Source organism: Lampetra fluviatilis, chromosome 38, assembly GCF_964198595.1.
Source record: "Lampetra fluviatilis chromosome 38, kcLamFluv1.1, whole genome shotgun sequence".
Taxonomy (NCBI): Eukaryota; Metazoa; Chordata; class Hyperoartia; order Petromyzontiformes; family Petromyzontidae; genus Lampetra; species Lampetra fluviatilis.
Window position 1 is genome coordinate 9,978,822 of NC_136312.1, and position 10,924 is coordinate 9,989,745.

Sequence of the window (10,924 nt, forward strand, 5' to 3'; positions counted from 1 at the left end):
TTGTACCCATGTGCACAGGTGTTCCGGAGGTGCATCTTGCCTGTACTGGCTGTTACCCCAACCGTGACCTTGAACTTGACCCTGACCATAAACGTGATTCACCAGTGGCTGCCTTCCCCTTCCTTCTACCAGTACGTGTCTTTTATTCAGCATGATCCACACATTCGATGCTCAGTCACAGGGCATGCACACGTTGAACCTCTTTTGCACCATACGCAGCCAATCGTGCTAATCGGAGGTGCGTTAATTCATTCGGTGGTCCATTTATTAATGAACTAATTAATCGTCTAAGCCACTCATCCGTTCTTAAATTAACTTAATCATCCTGCTATAAATTCATTAATGCACTCATTCACTCATTTATTCACTCGCTCGCTCGCTCATCCATTCATTCATTCAGCCACTCGCTCAATTCCGTATGCCCACGTGTTGTTTGTGAGTGTTGCATCTTGCGCTATAGGCACGTCACGACTCATTGAATTCGTCTGTGAAAATCGACGATCCCTACGCTCGCGATACATGCGTCAAACCGCGCGCGTGCGGGAGCTGTTGGCTTTGCGGTTCGTGGGAATGGTCATGCGCGGACGGACTGCGATGTTTGCGGTTCGGATAATGTTGCCGACGAAACTGTACAAAAGGGACAGAAACGCGATAAATGATGGAGTCGAGACAGCAACAATTGACAGATTCTTGAACTGAATTGTGATCTGGAATCGTGACCTTCAGTTGTGGTGAGTGAGTTTGCTGGTGAGTGACTTGGAGTGTGGTGGTGGTGGTGGTGTTGGCGAGTGAACACGGTGGGGGTGAGATGAAACGGTTGGGTAGACCGAGTCCTCAACGTGCAGGTGGAGGAATAAATGAGTGAATTTCACAGGAACGGTAACCATGGTGGTGGTGGTGGTGGTAGCGGTAGAAGAGTGACACGGAGGCGACTGACCGCCGGTGAGAGCGTGACCGGGGTCAAATCGGCAAGCGCTGGGTCGCCAGTCGACCGGACTGCTTGCGGCATCTGGAAGGTCACGGACGGGACTTGTACGGGCGACATTTGCGAATGAACTCGCGCGATGCTGCAACAGGTGAACAATCTTCCGTGAAGTCACAATCGAGTTAATTATTATTCAGGCCGCGGCGTCGCGGGATCTTTAACTACGGCGCGTAACATTTTTACGGTTAACACGCCGCGCGGTAATAACCAGGGCGGCCGCTGGATGCGAACCGTGGAACCTCTGCAACGTGCCACCGCCGGGCCGCGTCGCCATCCCGCTGCCCGGGCGAGACACGGAGTGACCTCCAGGGAGGGTGGCTGCTCTTGAAGTCTCCCGTTCCACGCGCCGTGGGGGTTGTTACGCGAACTCCCGTCATCCTCGCAGCAGCTGCGGCTTTTTTTGGCTGGCCCATCGAACAAAGGCGGTCACCGCATCGCGTGGCGCTTTCAGGTGCGCTTGTGCGGCAGTTGAGAAATATTTTCTTTCGATGTTAGGAAGCCACTGGAGCTATGCAATCTAGATTGAAAACTTACATTTTTTAGGACAGTTTTTTTGTGTTTAGTTTGTTGTCCTTCCCCCCCGCACGATGAGTGTGGTTGGCTACATACGGTGGCAAAGAAGTTCAACATTCATACATACAACCACGATTGTTGTGGTCTTCATACTGTACGTAAGAGAACATCAACAGCGCAATGGACAGCTCTCTTGGAAATCCACTGCTGGATGAAGGTCTCCCCCACACCGTGCGGCTTGTTGGGGGAGGCGTTAGATCGCGCTTGGAGTGCAGCGAGTCAACAACAACAACCCATCCGATTACGTTGCATTTGGTTCTTCGCTCAAGTTCGGCTCAAGCACTGCACCTCCTGTTAGCACGTTCGTACTCACACTGGGTGAAGAGCCCCCCCCCCCGCTCTGCCGCCTCTTGCGTCTCTCTGCCACTTTACCGAAGCGTAACCAACTTTGTTTTGGGAGATGCTGCCGAAGCCGTTTCCCCCGCTCGATCGAGCGAGCGCTCGTCCTCCCATTTTACGGGCTGCGAGCCAGCGGAGGAAATTCCTCGTTTGCCATCGCAAGGGGACGAGTCTATCCGCAGGTCAACGCTGAGTTGCGTCGTTTCCACGCTTGTCCGCACGGCGCCTGACCTCCCAAGGACAGGGAATTCTGGAGCCTGAAGTCCCCGCCACACGTTAACCACGGCCTCTTCGCTGTCTCTCTCTAACTCGCTATCGCAGCGTTCTCCGTTGCAAGGCCCGCGGGCCGCTGGCTGCCCCTGGTGGCCTTGGGTGCGGCCCTTGACGTGCGGCCCCCGACAATACACGACGTGTGACAACACCCCCCTCATCATCGTGCTGCTGTCAAACGCCAATGGTTTGAAATGTGTGGCAGCCCTCACACTGAGGTCTTATCGGCGAAAGTGCCCCTCCCCCCCCCTCTGAAAATGAATGAAGAAGACTTTGTCTATCGTGTCTCTCTTCTGGGTTGCTTCATTATCCTCGTTGACATGTGATGCATTCTGAGATCCATCGTTTAAGGTTGCCTTATCAATCTCAATTGCTACCATTCAAAGTCTTTCCTGCACAAGACCTCTGGCTTGTTGGCCAGCTCACGCCGCAGACTTTGCCCGGGTTTGGCTCGTACGCATGCATGCATGTTGAACTTCTTTCGCACCACCGTACGTAGCCGGCGATGCTCATCGGAGGTGCGGATCAAGTGAAACGCACGAACGCCTGGGGCGATCCCCAATTGGCGGCAAGGAGTTTGTGCGTGCATGCATGGGTGCCAGATGGTGCGTGGCGTTGCGTGTGCATTGCGTGGCGTTGCGTGTGCATTGCGTGGCGTTGCGTGTGCATTGCGTGGCGTCGCGTGACGATTGCGCCCTCCGCCCACAAGTGACTGTTGCGGTGGCACCAGGGCTCGGCGATCAAGAGGAAAGACCTCGAAGCAGATGGTGGTGGTGGACAGCGTATAGCGGGTTTCAAGTTTGTTTAATCAAGTGGGAACTCAGCGACCAGGATGAGCTTCATTCGTGAGAGTGACCCGAGCCAGCAGTCTGAACCCAGATGATGCCGGTGGACTTTTGACAAGAAACAGCGGAAGTCGGGTGTCGGCTGTGTTTCAAACGGGTCGTGGTGATCTGTCAGCAGGGAGGAAGTGACGTCGAGGTGCGGTAAGGAATGGAGGCAAGAACACGGAGCAACTTGACGTCGATCGTACCCGAATGCTTTTTAAGCCGGCCTGTCCTCTCGTTGCCATGGCGAGCGGGAGAGAGACTGGACGGGGCCGACTGCGGGTTATGGTGTTGGTGAGGTGGGTGGCAAGCTCGCCAGGTGGACAGTGTGGGCGCGGATGCCTGGGGTAGCTTCTCATCCCTCTCTTACACTTAGCTTCGCGTTAGTCTCGTCGAGAAAAGAAAACGCTCACGTTCCGCTATCAATTCCGCATTCCCATGGCGTGGGCCCGGTCCCTCCTGAGGCTGACTGTTGTTGATTACCCACAAAGTGGTACTGATTTGTTTTGATTAAGTCTATAAGTGTGATGGGCTAATTCCATCTGCAACCACCCTTTGTTTGGATTAAAATATATAAACAAGGGAGTTTTTGTACAAAAAATATTGTCACCGTCTCTAAAGCTAAGAATTCATCTGAACGAAACAACAGCGATACACAGTTGCAACGCAGGAGGGATCTTACTTTGGCTTAATCATGGTCAGTTTATTGTTATTGCGCAAACTTTTGGGGGAATCACTTGAGCCTCAACAAAAACTTAAATATTCATGCCGTGTTCGGCATGCATATTTAACCGACGCCGACCTCCACCTGTCTTGAAAGACCCCTGTCATTTTTCACGTCACGATGGCCGTTTGCCCCCCACCCCCCGCGTAACCCCACCTCATCCCCGTGGCCACCCCTGTTATGACTTCCTGTAGCATCGCTCGCCAAACGTTTCCGGGCTTCCGGTGTCGAAACCCAACGGCGGTTTACTCAAACCGCCCGCGCAGCGAATCCCAGCGAACTCGCTTTGTTTTCAAAGATTGCAATTACAACGCTCGCCGCACCCGCCATTCCGACAACGGAGGCAAAGCACTCCTGGTTTTTTTTGTTGCCGTCGCCTGGGCCTGGGACATTGAGCAGCGAGCGGCCTTGTCTCGGAGCTTGGCAGCCTCCCAGCTGATGGGGCGGTGGGGCATTTTTTTTGTGTTGTACGATTTAATTGGCATGCCAGCAGCCGGTGCTGTGCGCTCTCTCTCTCTCTCCCCCGTCCCCGGACACCCTTGCCAACGTCGTGTCTCTCTCGCCGCGCGACGTGCCAGCTTCGCGTAAGCCGCTCTCCGCCACTCTCCGCCGCCGGTGCAGGGAGAGGGGCACGCCCGTCGCGACTGGCATCGCGACGATGCGCTCGCCCGCTCGCTCGCTCGCCCGCTTGCCTGCCCGCACTCACTCACCCGCCCGCCCGTCAGTCGGGGTGCCCTTCCCTCTCCTCCCGTCCTTCTCCCCGCATGCGCTCGCTCGCGCGCGCATGCGCCAACCACCCCGGCTTGATTTTTTTTTCTTGCTTGCCGCCCGCCATTTTGAAACGGTGCCACCCGGGCGGATGGCATCGGGAGCGAAAGAAGAAAGGGGCTTATTTAAATAAATAACTTCGCCGCCGCCGTCCTCAAAATGGCTCCGGTTGGCACCGTGGTGCCCGCCCAGCGCTGCAGGCGCGAGCGGGAGACGCCGCCGCCGCCGCCACCGCCCCTTCTCGCGCCGTTTGGCTAAAATGTCGCCTTGCGGGAGCTGAGCGTAATATATATTTATTTATATATATCAAGACGAAGCGTTTTTCCTCGTTGTGATTTTGTGGCGGGGTGGCCGTTGTTGGCCGGCGCGTGCCGCGTTTTTGGCGGAGGTGGTGTCGGATGCTGTAGAAGCGGCGGCGGCGGCGGCGATGCGGACGTCCCGTGAGCGTGTGCCGCACGCTGCCCGAGATTCTCGTGACTTTCGTCAAAACTAGACGGAAGAGTCCGAGACGAAACGTGTCTTCTCGCCGGGGCGAGAATTTTAGGCCGGGCGCGCATCTCCCGCCAGTGGCTCGCGAGTAACTCCTCCGGAATTCCCGCATCCCAGAGGGGATGCGCGCGCCGATCCTGCCCCGCGAGAGAATCGCCGTCGACTCGCGAAAGCGGTCGTGGTTTCACCAACCCCCGAAGGCGCGACGTGCCACGGCGACCCGCGTCGTCGCCCTCGCCAGCTGTGATGCCGCTGGCTCCACCGCCGCCGCCCGGCTTCTGGGACGCGTTCGCAGCCTCGCGTCGCGAAAGGTAAATCCAGCGCCGAAGACCTTTGGCCGAGCGGCGCCAAAGCAGCCCGGACTCTGTCCGTCGAGAGCGAGGGAGGGGAGCCGCGACGACGCAGACGGTCGAGAGGAAATCCCCCGCGTGCCCCGGGCGCCCCGAGATTGCCACGGTTCGCGTCGGCCTCGCCGCGCCAGGGGTCTGGAGGTCGGGAAGCGACGCGGTCGGAAACGTGCGGCTGTACCGGCTGCTGTGCCGGCAGCTGTACCGGTGAGTCCTTGTTGGTGAGCTGCCATATTGTTTCGATCGTTTCAGATAGGTGGACGCTTTCACGTGGACTGCTAGAGAGACGGGTGTGTTCACGGCTGCAGATACATGGTTTGTAGACACTGACCAGTGGAGTGAGATTTCAACGTCATCATCATCCTCATCCGTTTGTCCATCTGCTGCTGGATGAAGGTCTTCCCCGTGCCGTTGCCATTCCTCAGGGTCCTACGATGCCATGGCAGTCCGCCTCTCCGACGCATTCTCCCTTGGCTGTCGTTCTGTCACCAGTCTCGTCCCCTCGGTTTATCATCCTGCCCAAGCCCGGCTATAAATCTCAACGGGTCAACGTGACGTCTCCGATTTTCCATCGTTCCTCGGATGACCTCCGTGTTGCTATCTCTGCCTCTCCGAGCAGTTCTGAGAGCGCGCGTTCTCTCCGCGTGCGTCTCTTGTGCATTTTTCAGCTTCAGAAACTTTTAATTAAATTGCAGAAGCTGAATAAAAAAAAAGGAAAGAGTGCGATTTCCGCGGCGAGCACGCTACGTTCACTTTCTGCGCTTCTCCGAACGTGTCTGCCAGGATTAAAGGGGCCGGTTTTAACGCCGCCAGACAGATCGGAGGCAATTTGGGGGAGGCTGAATAATAAATGAGCGATTGATTTAAGACTCGGGGGGCCCGTCTGATGCCCTCGCCGATGATGATGCTGCTGCGCTGTCTGGGCGGGGGCGCACGACTGCGGCGAGAGCTTGCGTGTCGTGGGGCTGCAGCCAGTCTGGGGAATATCGCGGGTGTCCAGCTGCCAGGCAGTCGGGGCAGCCAGGTAGCGGTTCATGTTGCCGAGTCAATTATTCAAGTCGGCGATGGCTACCGGCGAAGGAAAATCGGCAAGCGTGATGGGAACTGCTGCGACTGCCAGAGGACCAGAGCGTGGCCGACTTTTGACGGGAAGAAATTACCGAGTCTCCATGGACACGTGGACCTTTTGAGTTAGGCAGCTCAATGATCTGGCCACCACCCAACGCAGACAAACTAATTGAGTTGTAGCTTGCCCAGAGCGTTAGTGACGACGCACCATTTGTTGTTGTTTCGGCTCGCCCAGCGGTAAGTTGAAGAGCAATTCCCACAATCGAATTTAGTCTCCAAATTTTATTTGACACTGCAGGTGCACACTGCAGCGCGGAAGGCCAACATTTATAACTGGCCATACGTGCGCACACTAAGAGCGACCGGGTTTGACGTTTGGCCCGATTGTGGTGATCTTACGGTGGGAGGGAATTTTGCCGCGCTCCCTCACACCCCCGAGTGGAACAGCCGAGAGTGGACTGACGACACGGCGGATGAAATCCGCAGGCCGTCGTGTCGCACAGCGGCTCTGCCATCAGTGGCGGCTCCTTCACTGTTGTTGTTCCCCCCCCCACCCCCCTTTCCTTTCCCGCGTAGGGACGCGAATTTGCGACCGTGTGGAACGTCGCGGAGATTTCCCCGAAAATCCCCGGGGGTGGGGGGGGAGGGGCATGGGCGCGCCGCGAAAATCCCGGGTCGCACGCGAGACATCGCAGCGACGAACTCCCCCGAAGTGTTGCGCGCTGTGAGCCTCCGCAAAGGAGAGACGGTCACGGTCGTGTTCTCCTACAACGGCGGTCGTGGAAATTGCGCTCCCTATGAAAACGCCGCACCGTGGAGGAGAAATCGCGTTATGAGAAATGATTCATAGCGCAGGGGTAAAGCACGGTCCGCGATAACACGTGAGATGCTAGAGACGCAGGCCGAACAAAGACTGTGGCGCGCGGGGAGCTTCTAGAAGCATCCAGCAGCAATCCCGCCTTGCGTGAGGCTACGCCGAGGCAGCCGTGCGACCGTTTATTCCTCCACGCGTGACGTAGGTCTGTTCACTCGATCGCGTTATATCCAACTGGCATCCGCGTTATGAGAAAGCAGCTCCTTAATACATTCATTGAGTTATATCTAATTTGGCGTTGTGAAAATACGCATTATGAGTAAACAAACTGTATGCCTGTCGCTCCACTGCCCGGAACTCTGCACACACTCCTGTGTATGTGTGCGTAATTTTATATATATATGTGTGTGCGTGTACACGTGTGGGGAGCGGTGGTGTAGCGGTTAGCGCGCCGCACTACGAACCCGGCGACCCGAGTTCGATTTCCGCTCACGGCCAACACCGGTGACGATTATCTGAACCGGTGGTCATGGGCCTCCGCTAGGTTGACTCAGCCTCAAGTGAGTATCCAGTGTGGTGTGTAAACATCGCCACTGGCGAGACAAAGACGGCGTAGTATTGGCCACGCACCCCCTCGTGTGCGTGCCGGCCTTCATAGGTGCTCGTGAACAGCACATGACCCAAATGGTTGTGAAGGCGATGCGGGGGATCTTTATCTTTGTCTTTTGGAGCGGTTCCATAGTGATTAGCGTACTGCGCTGCGATACTGGCGACCCAAGTTTGATTCCTGGCCAAGGCGTACAAAGGTGCTGTTTATTTGAACCAGTCCTGGGCCTAGCACTGGGAAGACAAAGGTGGCTGGGCGTGGTCCTGACCATACCCCACTCCCTTATGTGCCATGGTGCTGGCTAACAGCACTTGCCTCCCCACTCTATGTAGGATATATGGGGCATCTTTGTATAGGTTTCTGGTGAAGTACGGTCAAATAACCCATACGTCCCACATGGCCTGGGTAGGCCCTCATCTGTGACAAAGAGCTTCATAGCTCATCGGATTCCTCCAGTATAAATTACTCTTCTGATTCTGGATCGACAAAAATGGCTGGACACGCTTCAAACAATCTAACCTCAAAAGTTGCAGCGCAGTTGAGGGAGGCTAAGTAGCTTTTTTTCTGCCTTTCAATGTCAATCGCCTTGTTATTGTTAATCCTGGTTTGAATTCGACATGATATTTTGGTGCGCACCCGAACATATTTGTTCATGTCGTGAGCTGCTACGGGGGGCCCTGAGCCCTTGCTCGGTTTGCTTGGTGCCCCAGCCGCCGCCCGTGCACAGCTACGGAGCAGGGAGAGGAAGGAGGGAGCCCGTGACCTCAAATAGCCGCAATAGTTGCTCACGAACAATATTTACTGTAGCAGTGTTTAAGGGGTAACAGGAAACCACAGTGGGGAGTGTATTTCAGTGTGGTTCCTCTGCGAGCGGAATATATTATTTGAAATATTTGGCATGGGTTTTCCTTTGGTCTTTTTTTTGTGCGTCTCCGAGATAACTTTGCATTTCATCAGCGCCCGGCAGCTTGGGTGCGTCGCGGTGCATATTTTTGTTAGACGACATCTCCCGTGCGAAAAATAAATAGGTCGTGTTGACCCCAAGAAAGACGCGTAATGGGCACGTTGATAAATAATAAATGAGTGTCGCTTGGACGTTGTATCTTAGGTGAAATTGATTTGCATCTTGTGGCAACGTCTGGTTTGCCAGTGTTTTGAAAGCCACACCGTGGTCAAAAAGGTGATGTATTATGAGTAAATAATTCCCAAAACTTTTTCATTTTGCCCTCAATAAGGTTAAGCGGCCTGAAATGTTAGCCTACTACTTATCCTTCTGTTACATGGCAGTAGAAATGAGGGAGAGGGTGAGGTCATTTTCATTTTTGTTTGTACGCCACTGCCAATGCAGTCCTTTCTGTTTGACGCGTACAATCGTCGCTTTGTTTCTTTTTAACTTCACACGAGGTTCCACGGTTTGTACCGCGCTCAAAACGAAACAAGTCGATGCTTTGCTCCAAAATCGGTTCCAAATGGCGGCCATTCAAATTTGACTCCAAACTTGACGAAAAAATGGCGGCAAAGCGGCGGGAAATCCCCCTACAACCCCCCCCCTCCAAAGAAAAAACCCATCACCATTTTCCCTCAAACTATGCGACTAAATACCTAACCTTTTCGTCCTTAAACAAGCTCGCAAAACGCACGGATCCGCGTTTATTTATTTTACATTTATAGATGCCCTCCGGTACGGCGATATTTACACGGATTACGCGAAACCTGTGAGGGGGAAACTGCGTCAGTCCGAGAAAGTTAAGGCCTTCAGTGTGACTGTCGTTCGGACGAACCATTCCTCTTTTTTTTATTCCCACCACCACCGCCCTCCCCCCTCGCACGACGCGGTCGTTTCCACCGCACTCGCTGCGCCGCTGATTCGACCGTGCGCGCACACGGAACGCTGGGTTCTGTGTTTTTTTTTTGCGGGAAATTTTTTTTATTAACAAGAGGCTGGCCGGGTGAAAAGGGTTCACTCGTGGGTGTGGGTAAGTTTCAGCAGAGATGGGGGGGGCGGGGGCGGAATGGGGAAGCGCGGGTGGGGGGGTGGAGAGAGAGTGGCAGGAAGGAGGGAGGCAGAAGGGGGGGGGAGGTTGTTCCAGCGCGCGCGGCCAACACGACGCACAATGTCGCGCGTAACACAGCGCGCTCGCGCGGGCCCTCGTGTGTGCCGATGTGGCGTTTTCAAAATCACGCCTCCTTTCGACTTCTCAAATAGTTTGCATGCCTCCGGGCCCCCGCGGTTGGGCGAGGGGGCTGCGCGGCGGGGGGGGGGTGTGGATTCGCTGGGCAAGGCAGGGCCGCGGGTGAAAGACACGTGCCGTCACGCGCCCTGTTAGCTCATAGCCCAGTATGATTTTTTTTCTTCCTCTCTCCTCCCCCCCCCACTCGGTTTGGCTGACGGGCAGGCCAAGAACGGGGCGGGGGAGGGGGGATCGAGCGAGCGGGTCATTTGAGGTTCCTGCCAGAAAAGCACGACCGTAGTAGACTCCTGTGAATGTGCTTTTCAGATGTCCGCCGGGGCGGCGCGTCACGCACGTGGGGCGCGGCGCAAACATTCGGCCGTCGGTGCCGCCGCTTGCTGCCGCGGCCAGCTGAGAATCGCCCCCCCCTGCCCCCCCTCTCCCCTCCACCACCACCACCACGGGACGCGAAGCGACGCCTCCGGTAAGGGCCCCGACTCGCCGCGCTCACGCGAGGCGGCGTCCTGCCGGGGCACGACGGCGACGACGCCGCTGCCGCCAAGGCCGCACCAGGCCCACCGCGTCCCCGATCACGAGTGTTGCCACCTGTGCGACGTTTCGCAGGATCGTCCTCTCGTTGAGGTAGCTCGTCTCCTGGGTGATCGATAACTCTTCCCAGGGCGTTATAAAAGTCCCAGCTTTTGTCAGTTGAATAATAATAATAATACACACGGCGAGATGACAAATTTACTTGGAGATCTCCCCTGTGCTGATGTTGAGATATCCGTCCTCCGATGACACGTCCCAGTTTTGTGTATCTCGGAGGTGGCAACCCCGCCGATCGGCCACACCGCGCCACGTGAACTTTTAAATCGAAACTCGTTCTGCACAAAACGTTTCTCGGAGGTTCGGTTGACATTTCTTCGTGGCCCTGGCCCGTCT

At 55.7% G+C, this 10,924-nt stretch overlaps 1 protein-coding gene across 4 annotated transcripts in view; it reads left to right on the forward strand.

Annotated features, from left to right (window-relative positions):
• LOC144945729 (uncharacterized) overlaps nt 1-10,697 on the forward strand; it is a 30,981-nt gene extending 20,284 nt beyond the window's left edge. For all 4 annotated transcript variants that reach the window (XM_078874298.1, XM_078874300.1, XM_078874299.1 and 1 more), the window contains exons 3-4: nt 19-131; nt 10,310-10,697. In XM_078874298.1, coding sequence (XP_078730424.1) covers nt 19-131; nt 10,310-10,651 — 455 coding nt within the window. In that variant the 3' untranslated portion in view covers nt 10,652-10,697. The remainder of the gene's footprint in view (nt 1-18; nt 132-10,309) is intronic.
• Nucleotides 10,698-10,924: the final 227 nt, after the last annotated feature.